Source organism: Trachurus japonicus, chromosome 23 (genome assembly GCF_045865225.1).
Source record: "Trachurus japonicus isolate A0001 chromosome 23, Traja_1.0".
Taxonomy (NCBI): Eukaryota; Metazoa; Chordata; class Actinopteri; order Carangiformes; family Carangidae; genus Trachurus; species Trachurus japonicus.
In genome coordinates this window covers 2,453,461-2,479,532 of record NC_140929.1, presented here as the reverse complement: position 1 = coordinate 2,479,532, position 26,072 = coordinate 2,453,461, and the positions used below count along the sequence as shown (strand labels likewise).

General features: G+C 38.3%; 3 protein-coding genes across 5 annotated transcripts in view; 2 read left to right on the top strand and 1 right to left on the bottom strand.

The window, feature by feature from the left end:
* Positions 1–7,192, top strand: part of ptprr (protein tyrosine phosphatase receptor type R) — a 45,138-nt gene extending 37,946 nt beyond the window's left edge. Inside the window, exons 12-16 of the mRNA XM_085770029.1 lie at positions 1,669–1,806; positions 2,877–2,987; positions 4,171–4,328; positions 4,824–4,937; positions 6,422–7,192. Of these exons, the coding sequence (XP_085626155.1) occupies positions 1,669–1,806; positions 2,877–2,987; positions 4,171–4,328; positions 4,824–4,937; positions 6,422–6,515 (615 nt within the window). The 3' untranslated portion in view covers positions 6,516–7,192. The remainder of the gene's footprint in view (positions 1–1,668; positions 1,807–2,876; positions 2,988–4,170; positions 4,329–4,823; positions 4,938–6,421) is intronic.
* The window catches only part of LOC146962289 (histone H2B), a 200,559-nt gene that overhangs the window by 1,964 nt on the left and 172,523 nt on the right, over positions 1–26,072 (bottom strand). The window contains exon 2 of one of the 2 annotated variants that reach the window (XM_085770025.1): positions 12,790–12,805. The exons of the other annotated variant lie outside the window; for it this stretch is intronic. The gene's annotated coding sequence lies outside the window, so the exon portion shown is untranslated. Of the gene's footprint in view, positions 1–12,789; positions 12,806–26,072 lie in introns of those variants that run through there. 2 annotated transcript variants of the gene reach the window in all.
* ptprb (protein tyrosine phosphatase receptor type b) overlaps positions 12,887–26,072 on the top strand; it is a 61,349-nt gene continuing 48,163 nt past the window's right edge. For both annotated transcript variants that reach the window (XR_015035152.1, XM_085769992.1), the window contains exons 1-6: positions 12,887–13,378; positions 17,565–18,003; positions 23,006–23,128; positions 23,859–23,999; positions 24,780–25,046; positions 25,927–26,072. The exon at positions 25,927–26,072 is cut by the window's right edge and continues 133 nt beyond it. Coding sequence is in view for 1 of the 2 variants with exons in the window: in XM_085769992.1 (XP_085626118.1) it covers positions 13,307–13,378; positions 17,565–18,003; positions 23,006–23,128; positions 23,859–23,999; positions 24,780–25,046; positions 25,927–26,072 (1,188 nt within the window). In the remaining variant the exon portion in view is untranslated. The remainder of the gene's footprint in view (positions 13,379–17,564; positions 18,004–23,005; positions 23,129–23,858; positions 24,000–24,779; positions 25,047–25,926) is intronic.

The following is a 26,072-nucleotide window of genomic DNA, read 5'->3' as shown; positions in this document are numbered from 1 at the left end:
AAGAAAATCTGCTTGAAAGAAGTAAAAAGTGTCTAAAAACAAGCAACTTTTTTAATATGATGAGTCTTATTTTAAGTAGAATGAAATTTTTTGTTTTGACTAGAAATGACATTTTGACTAGAAATAAAACAAATATTCTTGGTAAGATATCTGAGTTTTTGTAGTGCAGGTTCACCTACATCATCATGTTGAACTTCGTGCAGCTCGACCCTCCTGTGTCCTGGTTTTCACAGACCTATTTATCTTTCTGCACTTTTCATGCAGTAAACACTGCAAAAATTCAAAATCTTACCAAGAATATTTGTCTTATTTCTAGTCAAAATGTCATTTCTAGTCAAAATAAATCTAATTATACTTAAAATAAGACTCATGACATTTAAAAAGTAGCTTGTTTTTAGACACTTTTTACTTTTTTCAAGCAAATTTTCCACTTTAAATAAGTAGAAAAATCTGATAGTGGAGCAAGTCTTTCTTTCTTATTACAAGCACAAAAACCTTCTTTCACTGGCAGATTTTTCTACTCATTTAAATTGAAAATTAGTTTGAAATAAGTGAAAATGATCTAAAAACAAGTACATTTTTAGGTGATGAGTCTTATTTTAAGTGGAAAGAGATTACATGTAGTTTTGACTAAAATTGAGACATTTTGACAAGAAATAAGACAAATATTCTTGGAAAGATTTTGAGTTTTTGCAGTGAATAATGACGACAGTTGTTTGTTCGATCTGCTCCAAACCTGAGAACAAACATCCAACACACACTGACTTTATCACATCACATATCTGGAATGCCAACAAGGTTTTTTTTTCTTCTGGCTTCCTCATCAGCACAAACACAGTGAAAGTCAAACCGCTGCTGCAGAAGTCACTAATGTCGCTCTCAGACTCCGACACAATAGAGCGTCTTCCTGTCAGGAAGCTCGGGGCCGAAACAGTCGAAAACCGTCGGGGGAGGGGGGGCATGAGAGAAGCTGTGTTTAAATACTTCAACCTACTGTTCACGCACCAATTTTAGCTCGTCCAAGGTCAGACAGAGGATTTATCACGTGGCAGGGATTAAAACTGAAATACTATGATGAAATATGGAGCCGATGATCGAACTATGACCAAAACTGTCATATATAACTTCCTGTAGGAACTACTTTAATGCAAATGACTGGACACAGTAAATATGTCCAGACTGCAGACAATATGAAAACAAAGAATGAAAACAATGGACTGAGAGGAGAAGACGCAGCCACGGCAACAAATTAAAACAAATCTCCTTGATTAAGTTTAGTTTCATTACCAAAAAGGCAGAATACAAACATCTTATACATCAAAAAACAGTTATAAACATCTCTGTTGACAAAGGCAAGGCAAGGCATCTTTATTTATATAGCTCTAATCATACCAAGGCAACTCAATGTGCTTTACATAAAGACAAAACATTAAAAAAAGAAGCATAAAACAGAATAAGAACAAACAAAACACTAAAAACAGAGTTAAAATCAGGAGCAAATAAAAGAAAATAGATAAAGTTTTAAGTTCTTAAAAGAGCTCAGCTATAAGCACGTGAAAAGAGAAATGTTTTTAACCAGACAAAGACTACATCAATGGTATGTAAATGGTATGTAATGTAAACCCCCTGATTGTTGATGCTATCGTGTGATTGGCTCCCGCCCCACAGGGTTACCTAGGCGACGAGAAGGCGTTCATCGCCACGCAGGGTCCCATGGTGAACACGGTGAACGACTTCTGGCAGATGGCGTGGCAGGAGGAGGCGCCGGTCATCGTCATGATCACCAAGCTGAAGGAGAAGAACGAGGTGAAGTGAAGAACAAAGAGTCTGTGTCTGATGCACATCTTCATTTTGTATATAAAAAAAAGGAAAATAAGGTCACCGTTTATTTTACAAGTCTCATATCTTGTTTGCTAATTTGTGGAAAGTGTTTTATTATGTCTACAGATCGCAATAGCTATGTTTTATTACGTATAAGACAAGATGCTTCAGAAGAAGATAGAAGAATCTGTTGAAACTTTGGAGAAAGTGATCAAGTAGCAGCTCGTTAGATTCAAGTTGTTGAGACAGAAACAGAAATTCATGTTGTGGTCAAGTGGGAAAACTGTTAATTAACAAACTTCAACATCCACTGATTTTTCCCCAGGGAGACTTAAAGGGATAGTTCAACATTTTGGCAAATTGCTCCATTGCCATAATCCCTATAGTCATAGCAGTAGGTTTGTTACCTTTAATTGTCGGTGCAAGTTGTTTTTAGAACGGCGGAGCAGAGCTGTGAGCTGCTCAGAGCTACGCTACGGAGGCTGATTATGGGATTTCTTGGTTTCCCTCATCAAACTCATCAAATACACAATCCAACAACTCCACAACGCTCTGGTGGACAAGTTGTGACCTGCACATTCACCACGCTATGAGATAATAACACAACGTTACCACACAGAGTTGTTTTAGAGGGAAATTCATGGAAAACCGCTGATGCACGTTGCCTTCAGGGACAGTTTTTCATCAAGCAGTCTCTGTATTTCCCTCTAAAACAACTCTGTGTGGTAACGTTGTGTTATTATCTCATAGCGTGGTGAATGTGCAGGTCACAACTTGTCCACCAGAGCGTTGTGGAGTTGTTGGATTGTGTATTTGTTGAGTTTGATGAGGGAAACCAAGAAATCCCATGATGAGCCTCCGTAGCGTAGCTCTGAGCAGCTCACGGCTCTGCTCCGCCGTTCTAAAAATAGCTTGCACCGACAATTAAAGGTAACGAACCTACTGCTATGACTATAGGGATTATGGCAATGGGGCCAATTTGCCAAAATGTTGAACTATCCCTTTAAATGCTGCGAGTCTTTTCTTTAACTGACATTTCCCCTCTGTGTTTGTAGAAGTGTGTTCTCTACTGGCCGGAGAAGAGAGGGATCTACGGCAAGATCGAGGTGTTGGTGAACAGCGTCAGAGAAAGTGAACACTACACCACTCGCAGCCTCACACTCAAGGTACACACCCTGAACAACACACTTCCTATCTCTGGCGTTCCCGTGCAGAGAGGGAGGGAGCCATTTATTTATTTAAAAGATGGGGATTCTGAGAGGGAAGGTTGTAAAAGATATGACTTGAGAGGAAAACTCAAATTGACCTCTGGTTAAGCCCCGCCCCCTCCACTCACTCGGACAAACAGTCAACATTCGGTGACCGTTGCTATGGCAGCTGTCACAGTAGGAGGCAATTGGTGGTTTTTGGAGACAGAAAGATTAAATATCATCTCGAAGTCACCAAAACTTCACTTAGCTTTACTGCTATGGCTGCCGTTTGCCGCGAAACGCCGATAGCGACGGGCTAACTTCTGTTAGCCTGTCTATGGAGTTTTGCATTATACGTTAGCATTAAGCTAGCGGACTTTATGCTTAGTTGTGATGCTGGCTAACATCTAAACATCTCTGACAATATGTTGCCTCAAATACGTTGTTGGCTTAACTTAGAACAGATGTAGACATCCTTGTTAAGTTTGTCCACGTTTAGTTGGTGTTGTGGTCTACTGCATAACTTTATCCAGAGCAGACACTTCTCTCGGTTGAGATGTGGCTTGGGAAAAAGTAAAAAGAAATCCACCCCGTGGCCCCCAGCCTCTCGGGATACCTAGTGTCGGAGTTGCATGTACCCCATGCACACCGTTTGACCATTTTAAACTTAAAATGAATGTCAAGAAAAAACATATAAAAACGAATGAAAACTGACTAACTGCAATGCATTTCAATGGACGTGGAAGCAGAGAATGTCCGAGTGTATGTATGGGCTAGCTATGCGCACTGTCAATTGGCTCATCGCGTTTGGGGGCGTGGCTTAGCCATAGGTCAATTGCAACAGCAAAGTGTAAGATCGACCCTTAAAAGTATGTGTATTTCTGTCGGAGGGGTTATTCTATATGGAATAGCTTAGATGTAGAAATTAAACTCAGCAAAAGTGTTACTCATTTTAAAAGTAAATTTAGAAAAGGAGTGTTTGAAATGTATAGCAGGGAGGAGGAGATAAATGATGTAAACTAATGTGATGACTGTGGGGGGGAGGGGGTTTGGAGAGTGACCTTGTGTTCTTGTTATGTTGTATGTGAGGTATAATTTTTGTTTGGTTTGAAATAAATATGATCAATCAATCAATCAGAATGGGGATTCTGTGTTGCAGTGTGGGAATCAAACGCGCGTCCTGCAGCACTACTGGTACACGTCGTGGCCAGACCATAAAACCCCCGACTCCGCGATGCCGCTGCTGCAGCTGATGACCGACGTGGAGACGGACCGACGAGCCGCCGTCGCCATGGGACCGGTTGTCGTCCACTGCAGGTAGCTACAAACAGCAGCGTCGGGGAAACACACTGCAAAAACTCAAAATCTTTCCAAGAATATTTGTCTTATTTCTTGTCAAAATGTCTCATTTCTAGTCAAAACTAAACTCTTTTCACTTAAAATAAGACTCATCACCTAAAAATTAACTTGTTTTCAGATCATTTTCACTTGTTTCAAACAAATTTTCACTTAAAATGAATAGAAAAATCTGCCAGTGAAAGCAGTTGTTTTGTGCTTGTAATAAGGAAGAAAAACTTGCTCCACTATCAGATTTTTCTACTTATTTCAAGTGAAAATCTGCTTGAAAGAAGTAAAAAGTGTCTAAAAACAAGCTACTTTTTAATGTGATGAGTCTTATTTTAAGTAGAATGAGATTTATTTTGACTGGAAATTAGTCAAATATTCTTGGTAAGATTTAGAGTTTTCGCAGTGCAGCTGTTTCTGCTCCAGATAAAATAATGTTTGAAATAACTTTATTGATCACCCCTGCAGCGCCGGGATTGGTCGGACAGGCTGTTTCATTGCTACGACGATCGGCTGTCGACAGCTGCAGCTGGAGGGAGTGGTGGATGTGCTGAGCATCACCTGCCAGCTCAGAGCCGACAGGTAACACAGACAGATTTATCCTCATGGTAGCTGGTTTCGCAAAATAAAAGTGATATTTCTAAAAAAATTCGAAAAAGCACAATTCCTATTTGCAGGTGTTAGCATTGAAAGGTGTTTTGCGAATGAGCCGTAATTCTCGTAGTAGTCTGGGGAGTGGGGACTGTAACAGAAGGAACTATTGTTTGGTTATTCACACGGACATTTTATTGTGTGACACCGCCTGAGTTATCAGACTGAGTTGAATGAAAACGGTACATGGGACGAGAAGACTCAAAACAGACGGGAGAGGAAGGGAAAGCAAAGGGAAACAGAAAAAATTACCTACGGGATCATATCTTATCAGACCTGGAGTGACGTGTAAATGCGAAAAAAGTGTTTCCATTACACTTTTGCAATACATTTGAATACATTCTTAGAACCACCTCATGAAAGCGTAAAAATATTTTGGCGATATTTGAGAGGTTTTTCAATATGTAGGCGTTTCGACTACTAGTTTTTATTTGCGATATTTAGGTTTTACGCATTTCCAGGGGTGATGGAAACGCACCTAGTGACTTTGTTTACATCCACAATCGGTTGGAATAAGCTCACATATAGAGTGAGCAATAATCATAGTAAGACACGAGACATGTTCACACCTTAATCCAACCGAATCATCTAACTGCAGTTTTTGCAGCGGTTTTCACCAATTGCGAACTTTTTACACCTTATTCAGAACGTGACCTTCACCAGAATATCATTTGCATGTAAACTTCCTCATTGTCAGAGTGTAAACAGACAGTTTTTACCTGGCAAATGTATGTTTATTAGCTTTGTTTTCTGGGCACCGTATTTTTGTCCTCATATGTCCTCACAATATACAGACAGTTGTTAAGTCCCCATATTGTCTATAAACAAACAAACACACACACACTTCCATGTATTTGTGTGTTGTGGGGACCTCGTATTAGTCACCACATGTCCCCACAGTGTTGAGTGTAAAATCAGATGCTAATCCAATGTATGGATGTAAAGTGTCATTTCATTATTACAGTACACTGCAAAAACTCAAAATCTTACCAAGAATATTTGTCTTATTTCTAGTCAAAATGTCATTTCTAGTCAAAACAAATCTCATTATACTTAAAATAAGACTCATCACATTAAAAAGTAGCTTGTTTTTAGACACTTTTTACTTATTTCAAGCAGATTTTCACTTGAAATAAGTAGAAAAATCTGATAGTGGAGCAAGTTTTTATTTCTTATTACAAGCACAAAAAAAACTTGCTTTCACTGGCAGATTTTTCTAATTATTTCAAGTGAAAATTTGTTTGAAACAAATGAAAATTATCTAAAAACAAGTTCATTTTTAGATGATGAATCTTATTTTAAGCGGAAAGAGTTTAGTTTTGACTAGAAATGAGACATTTTGACGAGATATAAGACAAATATTCTTGGAAGGATTTTGAGTTTTTACATTTTATCTTCTCTTTTTGTTCATACAGAGGTGGCATGATCCAGACGGGCGAGCAGTACGAGTTCGTCCATCACGCCCTGAGCCTGTACGAGGCCCGGCTCTCCGCAGAAACCGGCCAATGAGTGTTCACCGTCCGCTGCACGAGACGTCTGCTTTAAACCCTTGAAGTGCGTTGACTAGCTGACATAGCAAATCCTGGCAGGTACTGTATCGTGGTCTCTGAGATTTTGGGGGGATTTCTCTGAGGATTGGGGCGATTCTTGGAGGAGGTTCGTTGAGTTTGATGGACAACCAATGAGGACAGTTGTGGGCGGAGCCTATTGAAGGAAAGAGGACAGGTTAATTTCTGGGAATGGAATGTATCCACTCTTCTACTTCTTCTAATCTTTCTTCTGCTGTTACTACTTCATGTTTTGTCGGCGAACGGCTCTTCACATCGGACTTGAGAGACCTGGCCACTTCACTTCTCTTAACTGACTGTCAGATTGTGTCGTTTTTAAACTAACTAACCAGACTGTCCTATTATTACCTCTTTTCTGTCATTGGAGACGTACGTAGAAGTAGTCTGACTGAAAATTGATGGTACATTGTTCAATAACACTGTTGTGTTTCTGTGTCTTATACTGTAGGATTTTAAAATTATTTTTTAACATGGTGTTCTTACTGTTTGTGAAAGGCTACTGGAAAATGACTGTTAGCTGGTTGCACCTTTGGTTAAGCTACTGTACCACTGTTAAACCAACCCTTCCAGCCTCTTCCTGTTTGTGACCTCAGCACACCGCGTGTTAGTCTGTAATTTGATCACATTACATTACATTACATTTCATCTTTTACAGACCCTAACAGAAACATTACGTTTTAGCACTTTATAGCCTATCTATTCAGTCATTTTAACATTCAGTGCAACGAGACACCTTACTAGACAGAAAACTACTACTACTAATAATAAAAAAAGAGAATAAATAGGGTGCTTTCAATCCAATATGCCTACATGCTTTCCATAAACATTGAAATTTCCAATTGAAGCCTTGCTGCTGTGATCGTCATCACAACCAGGAGGTCATAATTTGTCTTTTTTCCCAAAGAGAAACAAAATACAAGGAAAAAGCTCATCTTACTTGCTTGTAGTTTGATACCAAAAATAGAAACTGCTGGATTCAGATTCAAAACAAGACCTGAAACAAACCAGAGCAGTAACAAAAGACAACAAATATGTGATAACAAAACTCCCAAAGCTCAGCTAACCTCAAACGTTTCCCACAGTGTAGATGAGGTGAGCTATTAGCCTAGCCTGCTAACAAACTGACATTATCGAGGCACCCACTTCATTAGACAGCACTATAGACATAATTATGCACATTATGTTGGTGGCCTGGTAACTTACAGAGAGCTAAGGTCACAAAAGGAACTACCTCCAGCCATAAAACATGCTACATGCTAAAAGCTAACAAACCAATGTCATGATATAAAAAACCTTCTGCTAAGCTAGTTCATGTAGTAGCTACAGCCATCCAATAAAGGCTCATTCTAGCATTAGTAGTTTGATATGATGTTATGTTAATAAATGAACACTAATCTAAGGCTATTGCTAACATGCTATGCTAATGCAATTAAATCGATTAAACAAAACCAATAAAACAACACCAGTTTGTTACAACAGTTATTTTTTACATTGTTCAATCGGTAGGTCCAAAATACGAGTTTGATAGCAGTACTGGGAATTATGGGAACAGTCGTTTTTGAATGCTGACAAAGTGTTTTTATCTTTGCTAGATAACGTTTTTGTAGCTATTGTGAATGGAAACCGAGTTATCTGACAACATGGACACAATGCCCCACCATCTTGTTAGAACTTTTAAGAAAAATACCAATAAGAAAAAAATATTATTACTATAAAAATAGAAAATATAGCTCAAGAGTAGCATGGCACTTTCCGTCAGAATTTATTAATCCAAACTTAAAACGAATAAAGCTGAAATATCTCGAGGGCCAAATGATTCCTGACACAAGAAATATTTTCAAAACGAATCGTGCTGCTTGGTCTCAGAGTTTACAACACTTAGTATTTAATCTTGTTTGTTGCATTGACAATTCCCCTTGTTGTGTGAAATCTTACTTTATACCAAAAATGTGAAATGATTTAAGTCAGAATGGTGCAATCATCTCATCAGTGTGATGTTGTAAATTATGTTATCTAGTGAGTGAGTTATTTTTTGGTGTATCAAAGTAATAATAACTTTATTTTTATACTGTTTTTACATGTTTTTGATGTGTTTAGCAGCTATCGGCCATTTGTCAACTACTGTAGTATGAAAGCTAACGATTGAGAGGGTACAAACCTCATTATCTCTAAATGATCAATGCAGCAGAAGCTGGACTGGAAATAACGAATCGGTTTCTTTTATTGGAGCCAGAAAAGAAAGTTTGACTTATTTTTGATGAAGCAGTATTGGCTAAATTTGCCACAAAATCAACATTACATATTTACAGTAAAAAAAATCCCAATGTTTCCCAATTAACTCACATCCACAGTTAAAAAAACCCCCCAAAAAGCTCATTTTCCAGTTCCTGGATTGTTGACTTGTTTTAGAGATGTGAGGTTTCTACAACGACGCCAGTAATGAAAAAGATTAACAAACATACATACACATCTAATCTGCTCTGTGTGAATGGGACAACATTGTTCAGTACATGTTAAAGTGCTATTAAAACTGATGTGGGCAGTTACATTTCAATCCACGGACCACAAAACACGGAGACATTTGCTGCTAAAACTGGGAAAGCGTCGGTGTCGCGCGGCGGTTTGACGACGACGATGGACAATAAACGAGAAAGAGAAACTTTGAAGACTCTTCTTTTTCTATATGTACCAATATATTTTTATTTATATATCTTTTACTTGTGATACAATCAAGGGACTTTGGACCTGCGTCTGTTTTTTGTCTACACGTCCAACATGCCTCCTGGGACCATCAACAAACCACCGTTCACTTGAGTCAATTCAAATCCCGTCACATTCAAAACTTTAAAGGGATAGTAGCATTTTTTTTAATGTGGGGTTGTATGATCTACAAATAGCCCCTAAGTACTTTAATTGCAGTAGAAGACTCTCTGCACTCCTCCCGTTAGCAACGCCAGCCCATAATAGCCCTGCCCAGAGATTTACAACATACATTGTTGTGAATGGACCCAAAGAAATGGCCTATTTTCGTGGCCTAAAAGAGGTTTTACCTGGTTAGGTCCAAATATAAACTGTGTTTTTCCTGCACTTTGAAGGGCTGGAAAAAATTTTATTATAGCGAACAATGGAACTGTGTATTTTTTTTCACGTAAAACCTCTTTTAGGCTGTGAAAATAGGCCGTTTCTTTGGGTCTGTTCACAACAATGTATGTTGTAAATCTCTGGGCAGGGCGATTATGGGCTGGCGTTGCTAACGGGAGGAGTGCAGAGAGTCTTCTACTGCAATCAAAGTACTTGGGAGCTATTTGTAGATCATACAACCACACTTAAAAAAAAATGTTACTATCCCTTTATTTAACAATGGTTTAAATTAAAATCTAATGCATAGTATATCTGATATATCCGCAGTATTTATATATACAGTTGATGTAATTGTCCTGTTTTGAAGTGACTGAAGTGAAGGTGAGTTGATCCCAGCCTCCATTTGCCCACTGCAGCAGCGGGTACAACAACACACACTGCCTCTGACGTAGTATTGTGTACATGTACAGTAGGTGGTGGTTGATGTCCTGTACTTTATTGTTGTTGACTGTTGATGGAGATTAAAGGGACACCAGACATTTTCAGTTTTCAGACGGTCATGCAGTTTCCCGATTTTATTAACAGTTAGATTTTGTTTTCCACCAATATTTATGGAGATTAATTGAGTTTTTATGTTCATTTTAGTGGACGACACTTATTTTTACAGGTCTCTTAGGTGAAATAACACCTTTTTATGAATTGTGAAATTATTTTATTTTATTTTTATCTTTTTGGAAGTGCACTGTAAAAACTAAATCTTTCCAAGAATATTTGTCTTATTTCTCGTCAAAATGTCTCAATTTTAGTCAAAACTAATCTCTTTCCACTTAAAATAAGACTCACCACCTCATAATTAACTTGTTTTTAGACAGTTTTCACTTGTTTCAAACTAATTTTCAATTGAAATAAGTAGAAAAATCTTCCCGTGAAAGCAGGTTTTTTGTGCTTGTAATAAGAAAGAAAAACTTGCTCCACTGTCAGATTTTTCTACTTATTCAAAATGGAAAATTTGCTTGAAAAAAGTAAAAAGTGTCTAAAAACAAGCTACTTTTTAAATGTGATGAGTCTTATTTTAGGTATAATTAGATTTATTTTGACTAGAAATAAGACAAATATTCTTGGTAAGATTTTGAGGTTTTGCAGTGTGTAAGTGAGAGAAAAGGTTTGTGAAAGAGATTATATATATATCTAACTGGCTAGAACGATTTCCGTCATGGAGATTAACCTATAATTAATGCTCTACCAAAGTTATTTGTTTTCTAATGAGTTAACATTTGCTTATTATTAGCAAGATATTGAACCGATACTAGCTTGCTAGCTTGCACCAGATTTTAATGTTTTATGAATAAATACAATTCTTAATCATATACATGTGTGTATTAATATAAATGTGCAGTGGAGATAATGCATTCATATTACAGTTAAAAGTGTTCAAACGTTTTAAAGATTAAAAATAATTCAGGTGAATGTGCAAGTGGAAGTTATAGAATTATGAAAAACAAAACGACCACACACAACTGAACTAAAAAAATGTCGGTGTCCCTTTAACCTCCTCCTGTGTGGGCATTACAGCTCAGAGTACACCTGATGCTAACCATGAAGTGTACGTATGGTATGGTACGTTGTTTTTTTTGTATTACTAATCAACTTGAATGTTGTAATAGTCTGGAACATTAGCCACTGAGTCGTGCTGTAACCTCTTTATCTACTTTATCTACATAATAAACTGTTGACTGTCAAATGTACATATAAAAACACTGGACATAAAAAACTGACTGATAATAATATGTTTGATGGGTTTTTTTTGTTGTAATTTGGACCCGGTGCTATAGTGAAAGTGACATTAAGCCTGAAGCAGCTGTTGTTCCTAGAAACCACAGCAGCATGTGTCATATAAAGAGAGAGTGAGAGAGTCAGACAGACGGAGAGAGAGAATGAGGGGGAAAGAGGAGGGAGCAGGAAGGAAGGAAAAAGGTGTGGATGACTAAATGTAACTCAGACCAACTGAAACAAAAGCAGTTTGGCCTTTAACATGTGAAGCTGCTGCAGAGTCGAACCGTCTGTGGGTCAAATGCAAACTCAACGTCAGTCACAGCAACAGACAGATAGATACATACTGCAATTAGATTTAAATATAAAATAAAATAGAATATAGGAAATAGAATAGAATAGAAAAACCTGACCTAACAACAATAAAAACATGTTTATATTTACATTAAAAGTGACACATATACATTATATTTTTACATGATGATATTAATTTGCCAGTTTTTTTGTTTTACACTGCAAAAACTCAAAATCCTTCCAAGAATATTTGTCTTATATCTTGTCAAAATGTCTCATTTCTAGTCAAAACTAATCTCTTTCCACTTAAAATAAGACTCATCATCTGAAATTTAAGCTGTTTTTAGATCATGTTCATTTGTTTCAAACAAATTTTCACTTGAAATAAGTAGAAAAATCCACCAGTGAAAGCAAGTCGTGCTTGTAATAAGAAAGAAAAACTTGCTCCACTATCAGATTTTTCTACTTACAGTATTTCAAGTGAAAATATGTTTGAAATAAGTTAAGTGTCTAAAAACAAGCTACTTTTTAATGTGATGAGTCTTATTTTAGGTATAATGAGATTTGTTTTGACTAGAAATGACGTTTTGACTAGAAATAAGACAAATATTCTTGGTAAGATTTTGAGTTTTTGCAGTGTAATTTGTTCAAGTTTAGGATATTTATGGGACGATGTGAGAAAAACAATATTTCCTCACACTCGAGAATCTGTAGCCAAAGGAAAAAACCCCAATAAACTTATTGTTTGACCAATAGAATATTTTATTTCTGGCTCTGAGATTATCATGTTGGATGCTGCGACGTTTTACTGAGTTTTTTTCTCAGAACCATCAGAACAGAAGCGTTTTGATTTGGATCCAGAACCTAAATTTACAGCTGATGGAGCCTCATCACAGACAAAACTTCAACACACTTCAAACTTGAAACACTGATGGTCTCTATTTTTAACATCTACTACCTGCAGACAGGTGTAGACAGGTGTAGTAGGCTACTGTAGAGCTGCTGCTGCTGGTGGAGCCTCGGGTCTATTTATAGCCTCTGTCCTGCAGCCTGGGTTTGTAGTTTGTAGTCGTGTCTCTGCAGTGACTCACAGAGCTGTTGGCTTGATTGAGGAAGTCCGTTAGTGACTCCCAACCTCAACACTATAGAGTCCGACCCACAGAGAGAGAGAAAGAGAGACAGGCAGGAAGAGAGAGAGGGACAGAGAGGGGCAGAGTCCTGCAGAGAAAAGAGAGGAAACTCTGAGTTTGAAGTCTGAGAGCTCTGAGCAGACGATGGACACGAGACACCGACCGGCACAAGACACCGAATATCTGGAATAACTGCGGAGCAAAGCAAACTCTTCTGGTCCGATAAGGAATAAATCCCGTTTCCAGACTCTCACACAGGACAGTGAACCCAACGTTTTCCTTTTTCTCCTTCTTTTCAAGTAAAGTTTTTCCAGAAGGAGGATTTATTCTGGGTTTGAAGATCACAGAGAAGGATATTTTTCCCCCTCACAGGTCTCACAGGACTCTGAGCCTCTCGTCTTCTACCTCAGCCTCAGGAGTATGGTGCAGTCTGCTCCGTCTGAGGATCTGAAGGAAAATGCTGAAATGTAAAGTTCATAGTTGTGTCTGGACCCTGTGGTTCAGCTCGGTGCTGCTGCTGCTGCTGCAGGTCAGTCCCATCACATCACATCACCGCTTCTTTGTATTACACACACAGGAAATTAACTTAACGACCAATATTTAAGATAATATGTCAACTTTCTGGTGTTTGTTCTGTGCAAAACTGTGATAATTTCAGCTGTTTCGATGTTAAAACGCTGCACGTGAAGGAAACGTGACCAGAGCTGCTGCAGCTGAGAACAAGTTGTTTCCAGAGTTGAGTTAATTTGCACATTGTATTTTTATACAATGTCAGGAAGTGGTGAAAGGTGAAAGGTGCTCACTATGATCTTCCCGGAGCTGGACGCCATGTTCTCGTCTCGTTTGATCCAACAGATCAAAGAAAAACTAGTTCACAATCAGATCTGAGAAAAAAAAGAAGTTCAAACCAACAAAAGGTTCAAGATTTTGGTTTGAGAAATGGTTAAAACAGTGAACTGATTATGAAATCACTGCAGCTCTGTAATGTATTTGTTTCATGTCTGATGTTCAAAGGTAAATCTTTCAGTGCATCATATACTTTTATAAGTAAAAATATTTCTTGCATTCTTCTTGTCTAGATAAACTAAAATGTCTTTATGAAACAGTTGTAGTTTTACTCTGAGAATCGAAAAGTGTCCGTCCTGCAACAAGTGAATATATTAATTTGTATTCATGTCCTGAAATTTTAAGAAATGATTTTCAAATTTGTCTCTGTACTTATTATTTCAGTGGAGATGATATGTGAAGCTAACGCAACATTGCTACCACTGTGATTCAGATATGGACGATCAAACATTGTGTGAAATTAAATTAGATATAGATATATATATAGAATAGAATAGAATATACTTTATTAATCCCTTGCAGGAAATTCATTTGTCACAGCGCTCCAGTGTACAAAGGTAAAGAATATTATAGCAGAGTAATACAATACAACAACTTAAAATAGGAGAAAAAGATAAGTTAAGTTAAAAACTATAAGAATAAACCCCCCAAATTTGCCCCTCCCCCTCCCCCCATCTTAACGATATATACAAAAGAAAATATAAGCATACAATAAATAAATCTATAATAAATAGATGTTTAGATTAGAAGTTTTATATGATTTATTTTTGTTCCTAATATTAGACATGTAAATCATTTTATCCTTTTAACTGTGAATAAGAAAGAAAACCATGTTATAACATCAGATTAATTGATCTTAATTATGATTCTTAATGTCTGATGTTACAACATGTGCATAATATCACATTTACACTAAAGTCAAAGTTGATTTTTTTTAACGTCCGTCCATTTAAAACACATAAAACTCAACAGTAAAAGCCCAAAATGCAAATCTCGTTGAAATAAAATACGACCAAAACACAAACAATGACACAATAAAAGTTCCAGTAAAACCTCAAAACATCATTCAACATTTAACAGTTGAATCGTTGTGTGATATAACTGGAGGTTTTGTTGCTAAGCCACTGAGTTTCCACATTATAAAGGACTTAAATGAGGTTGTGATTGTTGGATAATTAGAGGTGTGATCGTTCCTCGGTGCTGCATGTTACACTAATATTTATACAGTTTCATTTTCCTCGGCTGTCACTTCCTCCTCTTCCTGTCTGTTTATCTCTGTCCCTGCAGCATCGTTGTCTCTGAACTCACTGAACTTCATTATCAGTGACAAATTATTTTATTTTCTGTCCCGCTGCCCAGTATTTAAAAGATTAGAGACCTCGGAACAACTGGAGCTGTCACCGTGTTATCGCCAAGACATGCACGAGGTCAAAGGTCAGCCGAACCGTGGAAACCTGAAAAGTGATAAAAAAAAAAAAAGAAAAAGCAGAAACACTGAGTTTCCACGTCTTTAAATAGCAGCAGCTGAAGAACTCATCAATATTATTCAGATAATTAGATGGAATTTAGATTCGAGCTACAGTATAAAGGTAGATGTTTGTGTTAAAGCTCCATACAGTATAAAGGTAGATGTCCATGTGTAGTGTGATTATAAAGCAGCTCTAGGTTCTATATTAATACTGTGAAAGTATCAAAGTCTCAGTCCACAGAGAAATGCACACAGCCTGTATTCAAAAACCAGCCGTCAGGACTTCCTGTCACTTTGTGATGTCACAACTAAGCCCCGCCCACTCACCACCTGAACCCACCATCCAACAACTTTGCAGGATTTTGGTTTCTCTGAGTGTTTTATTCTGAAATCTGCTCTGTTTATTTTATTTTATTGGGGAGGAGGAGATGGAAAACGACACTGAGATGGTTTTTACATCTTCTCATGGATCAATATTTCAAAATAAAAGACAGAAAAAGATGAATAAAATCTGGAGCTTTAAGTGAAGTCATTTAAACCTTCACGTAGAGATAATATATTTGATTCAGTGCTTTCATCTAAATGTTTAGAAAGTGATAAATCAGATATGAAAGGAAACTTGTGGCTATTCTTGGTAACCGGTCACCGACGTGGAGCTCAGTGTTTCTTGATCCTCAGAAAAAAAAAAAAAAAACGTTTCCAGAAGAACAATGGGATCAAAGAGCAGCTCCACCCAGACTCAGACTCAGACCTGGTTCTCCTGCTGGTTTCACCTCCTGCTGGTTTGTTTTTCTGTCTTCACGCGGAGCCGAGGCCGAAGCTCCTGTCAATCAAACCGCTGCAGGTCTAAACAACTGTCAGATATGAGTTAACGATGTTTTCACCAAAGACACAACTCAGTTTGTAGAAGTAGAGGCGTCGGTTAACGGAGACAGGAAGTAGAGCCATCAATACTGGTGGAGACACTTTGATTGGACCAACAGAGGTGGACAGTAAATCTACTTGAGTACTGTAGTTAAGTACATATTCAGAGGATTTGTACTTTACTTGAGTATTAGATTTCTTTGGTACTTATTACTCTTACTTGAATACATTTCCAAGACAAATATTTTTACTTTTACTCGAGTTAAATTCTAGGAAGGCTGAAAAGTACTCGTTACTTTCAGGTCTGCTCTTTTTTTTTCTCTAAAATCCTATTGGACACAAGCTGTGTTTGTCAAAGAAGGAAACCCTAACCCCTAAAAGTAGCACATCAGTGCAGCTGCTTTCAAAGAGTTCATTCTCACTAACAAGAGTTAAAGGGACAACGAGGAGTTTTGGAAAAGCGAAGTGTTTTCCCACTACATTTATTAGTCTCCGCACCGTGAAATTCTTTGACCGGTGCAAGACAGACTCATGTTTTCATTCATCAAGAATTAAAGTCAGAGGTTGGAAGACGATCACATACCGTCGTAGTTCCCACCATAAACGGAGATTCGGCGGCGTTATTCTCATGACTCGCCACGAAACCGAAATTAAAGAAACCACCACTAATAATAACAAAATAACCATAGAGACAAAACCATATATTTATCTAAAATGGGCCCATTAACAAGTGTGGGTAACGTAGATTCATCCACATTAATATGAGACTTTTTTATAACCAAATACAAACTCCTCGTTGTCCCTTTAAAAGCTCCTTAAATCCATTTAGAAAAAATATAGTAATTCATTGATGTGAAAAATAAGAAATTTACTCTTACTCTTACTTAAAGTACATTTTCAAAGTGAATTTTGACCAGTAGTATTTGTACTCTTATTCAAGTACTGGGGTGGAGTACTCTGTCCATCTCTGTGGACCAATAGCAGTCTTTGTCTCCCATGATGCCTCTGTGCTGTTTGATGTCATTCTCGTTGATCTCACTGATCAAGGGGGTGGATCGGACTACAAGCAGGCGTAGCTCACAGTCGGCCATATTTGAACGGGCAACTTGCTCTGACTGATAGGTGATCCAGTCATCTTCACTAAAAAAACGATTCATAACTCTGTGAAAAATAAATCATTATGTAGCTATTACTTTAACTATTTGCATAATGTCACTATAATGTTACTTTTACAAAAAAAAAAGTACATGATTAAACTGATCCGTGATTCTAAATATGCTGCATCATAACTGCATAGAAGTTCATAAAAAATCAAACCGTTTTGAAAATCGGACAAAACTGAGCAAGTTCTGGTCGTTATAGCAGAATATGCAGCATAGGCTTAATGCTCTGAGGGAGAGAGTTGACCTTACCAAGATGGCCGCCGTACTGGCTACGCTTTGTCATTGGGCAGCAGCGGGGGGTGAGTCATATAGTCTTCTTATATATATATATATCTATGTCACTGATGATGTCGTCTTGTCTCCTCTCCTGTCAGGATGTGGGCGGAGCAGAGGAGCCGTCCGTCACGTCGTCATCATGTAACATCTCCCTCTCCGACCCGGTGTCCAGTCTGGACGCCGTCGCTCTGACCGTCCACACGCCGGGACAGAACTGCTCCTTCACCGTCGCCTCGCTGGACTCTGGGGCCGACGGCGCCGAGTGCAGGAGAACAAGAAGTAGAAGAACAAAAGGAGAAGAGGAGTTGGAGACGAATGAGATCGAAAGCAGGAAGCGAGGAGGAGGAGAGAAAGAGGAGGTGGGCGGAGTTAATTCTCTGGGAACCAATCAGCTGGGAGTCGAGGACGGAGAGAATAAAGGTGTAGTAGGGGACGTTTTCACCTGTGAGCTGACTCACCTGGAGCCGGGGACCGCGCACCTGCTGCAGGTTCGATCCCAGGAGGACGGGGAGGCGGCGAACGTCACCGTGCACACCAGTAAGTCCTGAGCGGCCATCTTGGATTTTGAGCTCGAGCTTCCTCTAAATTTCACGGTTAGTGTTCATTAGGAGGAGTTTATGATGACGGTACTGACTGCACAACAGCACAACATAATACATTGATCCAAGTGTTGTACTTGAATCAATATGTTTAATTTTTAAAGGGATAGTTCAACATTTTGGCAAATTGGCCCGTTGCCATAATCCCTATAGTCATAGCAGTAGGTTCGTTACCTTTAATTGTCGGTGCAAGCTGTTTTTAGAACGGCGGAGCAGAGCCGTGAGCTGCTCAGAGCTACGCTACGGAGGCTCATGGGATTTCTCGGTTTCCCTCATCAAACTCATCAAATACACAATCCAACAACTCCACAACGCTCTGGTGGACAAGTTGTGAGCTGCACATTCACCACACTATGAGATAATAACACAACGTTACCACACAGAGTTGTTTTAGAGGGAAATTCAGAGACTGTTTGCTGAAAAACTGTCCCTGAAGGCAACGTGCATCAGCGGTTTTGCATGAATTTCCCTCTAAAACAACTCTGTGTGGTAACGTTGTGTTATTATCTCATAGCGTGGTGAATGTGCAGCTCACAACTTGTCCACCAGAGCGTTGTGGAGTTGTTGGATTGTGTATTTGATGAGTTTGATGAGGGAAACCAAGAAATCCCATAATGAGCCTCCGTAGCGTAGCTCTGAGCAGCTCACGGCTCTGCTCCGCCGTTCTAAAAATAGATTGCACCGGCAATTAAAGGTAACAAACCTACTGCTATGACTATAGGGATTATGGCAATGGGACAATTTGACAAAAATGTTGAACTATCACTTCAAAACAAAACGTCATTTTATTTGAAAGTACAGGCAGTATAATGAAACCCACATTGAGCTCGGAGCTGCAGCGAGTGAGTCATTTCCTTCTTTCTAATTTTACTGGACGATCAGTTCATCAGGTGTAACCAATAACATTATTGATGGCTCGGCTCCATGTCGCCGTGAGACGCAGCCAGAACATTCAGTACAACAACATGGACGTGGACCGCGGCCATTAACAATGTTATTAGTCACACACCTGAGTTACAGTCAGTTACAGTGAAGTGAAGTCAGTGGGCGGTGGCGGCGGCTGATGGATATTTAACATCCATCTCATAGCTTTTGTGTTTTGTAAACTCCTGTACTTATACGGTTTTTATTATGTTATTATTATACAGAGCCAAAGTTGTTGTAGTTTTAAAATTTTCATTAGTTTTTATTTAGTTCTTCAGTTTACTTTTTTGATTTTAGTTTAGTTTTAGTGCGTTCAACAAGTGATGAATCAGTTTAGTTTTTATTTAGTCTTAGTCTAAACTAAAACTAAGCTGATGTTATCTAACTCTACTTTAGGTTACCTTAGTTTTACTTTTGATTTAGTTTTCGTTTTTGGCAAAATTGACTTTTTTATTTTTATTTCAGTTTACTAAATTATTTTTTCACTCCTAGTCTTAGTTTTAGTTAACTTTAATAACCCTGTTCAGAGCATATGATTAATGGATTAATCTAATCAATTAAATGAAAGTCGACTTTAACTATGACTGTGAGTGAAGCGAAAAATCATTTTAGTTGGTGAAAAGTCAGAATGTGGTCGTAGTTTTATTTGAATTTAATTTACCACCAAACATTTGCAGTGTTTTGTTTAATGTGTTGATTAAACAGCTGCTGTTTAATTTTCTATTGATCCACTAATTTAACGAGTTTCCTCCACTTTAATCAGCCACAGTGTTAATTTGCTGCACACATACTGTACACGTGTTTACTCATTAGCACCTTGTTGTGCAGCATCTGAATGTGTGAGTTGTTACATGCAGGTCACACACCTTCACACACCTTCACACACCTTCACACACCTGCGATACCTGTGACGAGCCGCCATGTTACCTGCTGCTCTCTCTTCACTTTATATCGGCGGTCGTGTTCAGTTTGTTTCTATTGTTTGTTTCCATCTCCTCTGACCCGTCGTTGTCATGTGAAGTGAAAGAACACGACACGACCTCCATGTTGTGTTGTGTCGACTCTTTGTGTCTCAGAGTTAATGTCGTGTAGCTTCCCCTCTCTGTAGCTCTGTGATTAGCTACAGGAACCTACTGCCCTGCTGAGAGCCAATGATAGAGCAGCAAAAGTACATTCAAGTGTGTGTGTCTGTGTGTGTCTGTGTGTGTTTATGTGTGTGTGTGTGTGTGTGTGTGTGTTGTCGACAGTGGCCGGCGTCCAGAACAGAAGTTGGACCCTCAGTGTGTATTTCCATCGTGGGCAGAGCTCAGGGTTCAGCCATTTCCTGCCTCCATTGTTCCTTTGTTCTGTGGGAAGCAGTGGGAAAAGGGCGTGAGGGTGTGTGTACGTGTGTGTGTGTATGTGTGTGTGTATATATGTGTGTATATGTGTGTGTGTGTGTGTGTTGTACTCGGAGGAAACAGGGTGTTACTGCACCCAGGCGACTCCCGACTGTAACCTTCTCAGCAACGCAGCAGAAACAACTTCTTCTCGTGGTGTGTTTGTGGTTTGTTTCTTATCTCTGGAGGAACCAGGGCCGCGGTGCGTTCACTGACCTTCAGAGCTCACACGACCTCTTGGTTTATTTTTACCTGCTGGACTTCAAAAGGTGTTTGCAGGTTCAACTAATTGACTGTTTGGCCCCCTGGGGGGGCAGCAGAACAAGGCCAAAGACTCCAGACACATTATGTTGAATAATAGTTTGGGGAAACATCTGCGATAATAATGAATTTATCTTTATTGTTTTAATTAGTTATGTTTATGTGATCCAAAAAAACAGAGCAGATTTCAGAATAAAACACTCAGAGAAACTAAATCCTGTGAAGTTGTTGGATGGTGGTGAGGGGGCGGGGCTTAGTTGTGACATCACAAAGTGACAGGAAGTCCTGACGGCTGGTTTTAAGGCTCAGTTTCTGAATACAGGCTGTGTGCATTTCTCTGTGGACTGAGGCTTTGATACTTTCACAGTATTAATATAGAACCTAGAGCTGCTTTATAATCACACTACACATGGACATCTACCTTTATACTGTATGGAGCTTTAACACAAACATCTACCTTTATACCGTATGGAGCTTTAATACAAACATCTACCTTTATACTGTATGGAGCTTTAATACAAACATCTACCTTTATTTTGAAGGAGCTTTAACACAAACATCTACCTTTATACTGTATGGAGCTTTAACACAAACATCTACCTTTATACTGTATGGAGCTTTAACACAAACATCTACCTTTATTTTGAAGGAGCTTTAATACAAACATCTACCTTTATTTTGAAGGAGCTTTAACACAAACATCTACCTTTATACTGTATGGATTTGTAACTCCAGTTGTATCACATGACCTGTAAAAGACACAATGGAGATTTAATCAGTTGTATTACGACCAATTAAAGTAAAATTAAAGTACGAGATGCTGAACCTGATACAAAATGAGCAATAAAATCAAAATTAGTTGGTAAAAGAAGCTGAAAATTCAGTTATTTAAATCATAATTACTATGAATAATAATAACAAAAAGCATTATTATGGGAGTTTTAAAGAAGCTGAGACCTGTGGTAGAGATGTGTGTAGAGATGAGATGTCGCAGTCTGATAATATTGTTGCAGCTCAGTGTGAAGCAGCAGCAGCACAAACACAAACACTTCTTCACCGGGTCAGAGAGAGGAGCGGTGGGGAGGCAACAGGCAGGCGGATGGTTGTGTGTGTTTTTAGTGTGTTTTTAGTGTGTGTGTTGTGTTGTGTGAACAGGCCTCCCACAGTGGCTCACACTTTGATGACAAGGCCACAGATTTGAGGAGATGGATCCTTTTCCTGCTGAAACCTTCCTGCTGTCCCACTGAACATGGCGCTCAAAACAGATAAATCAGTCTGAGGGAGCCGTCCCACCGAGCAGCGTTTCCATGGAGCCGGCGTGCTCAGCTATAGGTCACGGTCTTGACCTGTTTTAGCTCTGGAAACACACACATAGTACACTGCACACACACACACATGAAGCTGGTTTCCATCACCAGAGAAGATGACGTTCAGAAACATCCGTCTGATGCTGTTGTAGCCTACACTGCAAAAACTCAAAATCCTTCCAAGAATATTTGTCTTATATCTTGTCAAAATGCCTCATTTCTAGTCAAAACTAAACTCTTTGCACATTAAATAAGACTCATCATCTTAAAATGAACTTGTTTTTAGATAATTTTCATTTGTTTCAAACAAATTTTCACTTGAAATAAGTATAAGAATCTGCCAGTCAAAGCAAGTTTTTTTTGTGCTTGTAATAAGAAATGAAAACTTGCTCCACTATCAGATTTTTCTACTTATTTCAAGTGAAAATATTCTTGAAATAAGTAAAAAAGTGTCTAAAAACAAGCTACTTTTTAATGTGACAAGTCTTATTTTAAGTAGAATTAGATTGTTGCAGGTAAACGTAGAGACTTCTGCTCTACACTGCAAAAACTCAAAATCTTACCAAGAATATTTGTCTTATTTCCAGTCAAAACAAATCTAATTCTACTTAAAATAAGACTAATCACATTAAGAAGTAGCTTGTTTTTAGACACTTTTTTTACTTCTTTCAAGCAGATTTTCACTTGAAATAAGTAGAAAAATCTGATAGTGGAGCAAGTTATTATTTCTTATTACAAGCACAAAAAACCTGCTTTCACTGGCAGATTTTTCTACTTATTTCAAGTGAACATGTGTTTGAAACAAATGAAAATGATCTAAAAACAAGTTAATTTTTTTAGATGATGAGTCTTATTTTAAGTGGAAAGAATTTAGTTTTGACTAGAAATTAGACATTTTCACTAGAAATAAGACAAATATTCTTGGTAAGATTTTTGCAGTGTCGAGCAGCAGTCGCTATACGTTTACCTCCAACGACTCCAGACCATATTATGTATTAATGTGTTGTTGTGTTTATTATGACCTCTGACCTTCTCTGACTGTGTGTGTTTGTGTGTTGTGTTGCTGTAGGGCCGTCGGCGGTGAGCGGCCTAGCGCTGAGCTCCAGGACCTGCAGCAGCCTGGGAGTTTCCTGGCAGGCCGGCCCCGGCAGGACGCAACGCTTCAGGCTGCAGCTGTGGGAACCTCCTCACGGTCCGTACCAACTTCTGCTGCTTCATCAATAATCAGTTCACGCTTCTATTGATTATTCTAATGTTTATTTGAGTAGCAACAAGTATGAACCAACACCACACACCATCACTGCCCTTATCGCTAGTCAGCAGTGTCGCTAACCGAGCTTTTAAAACACATAAAACACGACAAACAAAACAGCACAAAACTAGTACAATTTCATATATCTAATACAGTTTAACAACACACTGCGTTAGCCTGCAGAATTATTCTACATTCTGCTCTTTTTCATTAAAGATTTGAGATTTTGTGATTAAATTGTTTTATTTGGTCAATGAATGAAACATACAAAAGAAAAATTAATACATTTTAGCAGTAAATAAGTAGATAAAGAGTTGATGCTGCTGCTTATTATGCTGTTTTGCGCTAATTATTTTGGTTTTGTGACAAATAAACACCAAACCAATCTAATTTTTAATAATTTATAGAACAAGCCGTGGGTTTTTGTATCAGTGGTTAATGCTAGCTAAACTAAGCTAAGCTAACTCTGCTACGAACGGAAACTAAACAAACAAAAAAACTTCACAATATTACACATAAAAACAGTAAAAGAAATCTAATGATACAAAAAAACCAACAGTTTGTGCTTTGATTTTATTCAGTTACATGAACTAAAGTTTCTGTCCAATGAACGAGCAGCTTCGAGTCATGTGACTTCCTGTCTAAGCTCCTCCCCCTCCTGTTTCTGCAGCTCTGCTCCGGACCGAGACGTTGGAAAGCACGACGACGCAGCACGAGCTCGTCGCCCTGACGCCGGGGCGACTGTACAACGTTACCGTGGTGACGGAGGCGGGAAACCTGCAGAACAGCAGGACGATCGAGGCCCGGACAGGTGTGAACAGAGAGAGAGAGGGAGATGGAAGGATGGAAGAGAGATAGAAGAAAGATTTTTGATTTTTAAAACCAAACTTTTATTATCAGTCCATACTATGTATAGATAGAAGAAAGAACGAAAGAAAGAAAGAGAGAGAGAGAGAAAAGAAAGAAAGAGAGAGGGATAGAAGAAAGAAAGAAAGAGAGAGAGAGAGGTGAAAGAAAGAGAGAGATAGAAGAAAGAAAGAAAGAAAGAAAGAGAGAGAGAGGTGAAAGAAAGAGAGAGGGATAGAAGAAAGAAAGAGAGAGAAAGAGGTGAAAGAAAGAGAGAGACAGAAGAAAGAACAAAAGAAAGAAAGAGAGAGAGGGAGAGGTGAAAGAAAGAGAGAGAGATAGAAGAAAGAAAGAAAGAGAGACATAGAGATAGAAGAAAGAACGAAAGAAAGAGAGAGAGGTGAAAGAGAGAGAGAGAAGAAAGAAAGAAAGAAAGAAAGAAAGAAAGAAAGAAAGAGGGATGGAGAAAGACAGAAAGAAAGAGAGAGAGGGGTGGAAGAAAGAGAGAGATGGAAGAAAGAAAGAAAGAGAGATAGCGAAAGATAGAAAGAAAGAAAGAAAGATAGAGAGAGAAATATAGAAAGAAAGAAAGAGTGAGAGAGATAGAAGAAAGAACCAAAGAGAGAGAGAGAGAGAGGGGTGGAAGAAATAGAGAGAGGGATGGAAGAAAGAAAGAAAGAAATAAAGAAAGAGAAAGAAAGAAAGAAAGAAGAGTTTTCACCTCCGTCTCTTTGTTTCATTTTAGTTCCCGCCGCCGTGACCGACGTCATCACAGACTTTGGCAACAGCACCAGCTTGTCGTTGTCATGGCAACGGCCGATGGGCGACCTGGACGAGCTCGTCGTCGCCGTCCTCTCGACCAATGACGGGAGCCGCCGGGAGACGACATCGCTTCCTCCAAACGTCACAGAGGCTGCCTTCGATCAGCTGACCCCCGGCTACACCTATCACGTCACCGTGACGACCAGGAGCGGCGAGCTGACGAACCAATCAGAGAGCACCGTCAGAACAGGTGAGTCGTCTGTTCATTTATTTTTCTTTTTTGTCTTTTTCTATTTTGTCTTCTTTTTCTTTTTTGTCTTTTTCTTTACTTTTCTTTTCTTCTTCTGTTTTGTCTTTTTCTTTTCTTTACTTTTCTTTTTTATCTTTTCGTTTTCTCTTCTTTTTTTGTTTTTCTTTTCTTTTCTCTTTTCCTTTTTTGTCTTTTTCTATTTTGTCTTCTTTCTCTTTTCTTTTTTGTCTTTTTCTTTCCTTTTCTTTTTTCCTTTTCTTTTTCTTTTTTGTCTTTTTCTTTTCTTCTCTTTACTTTTCTTTTTTGTCTTTTCTTTACTTTACTTTTCTTTTTGTCTTCTTTTTCTTTAGTTTTTTCTCTTTTTCTTTTTTGTCTTTTTCTATTTTGTCTTCTTTTTCTTTTTTGTCTTTTTCTTTTCTTTTCTTTTTCTGTTTTGTCTTTTTCTTTTCTTTACTTTTCTTTTTTATATTTTCGTTTTCTCTTCTTTTTTTGTTTTTCTTTTCTTTTCCCTTTTCCTCTTTTGTCTTTTTCTATTTTGTCTTCTTTTCTTTTTCTTTTCTTTTTTGTCTTTTTCTTTACTTTTCTTTTTTTATTTTCTTTTTCTTTTTTGTCTTTTTATTTACTTTTCTTTTTCTTTTCTATACTTTTCTTTTTGTCTTTTTTTTCTTTTCTTTTTTCTCTTCTTTTCCTTTTTTGTCTTTTTCTATTTTGTCTTCTTTTTCTTTTCTTTTTTGTCTTTTTCTTTTCTTTTTGGTCTTTTTCTTTTCTGTTCCTTTTTTGTCTTTTTCTTTTTCTTTTCTTTTTCTTTTTTGTCTTTTTTCTTTTCCTTACTTTTCTTTTTTGTCTTTTCTTTTCCTCATCATGTCCATCCTGTCTCCAGCTCCAGCGGCAGCGTCCCTCCTCTCCCTCTCTCCGTCCTCCTCCTCCTCCTCCTCTGGGGACCTCCTCCTCACCTGGACGCCTCCCGCTGGCCAATGGGACGGTTACAGCCTCTTCCTGTTCGACGACATCCAGATGTTAGTCAAC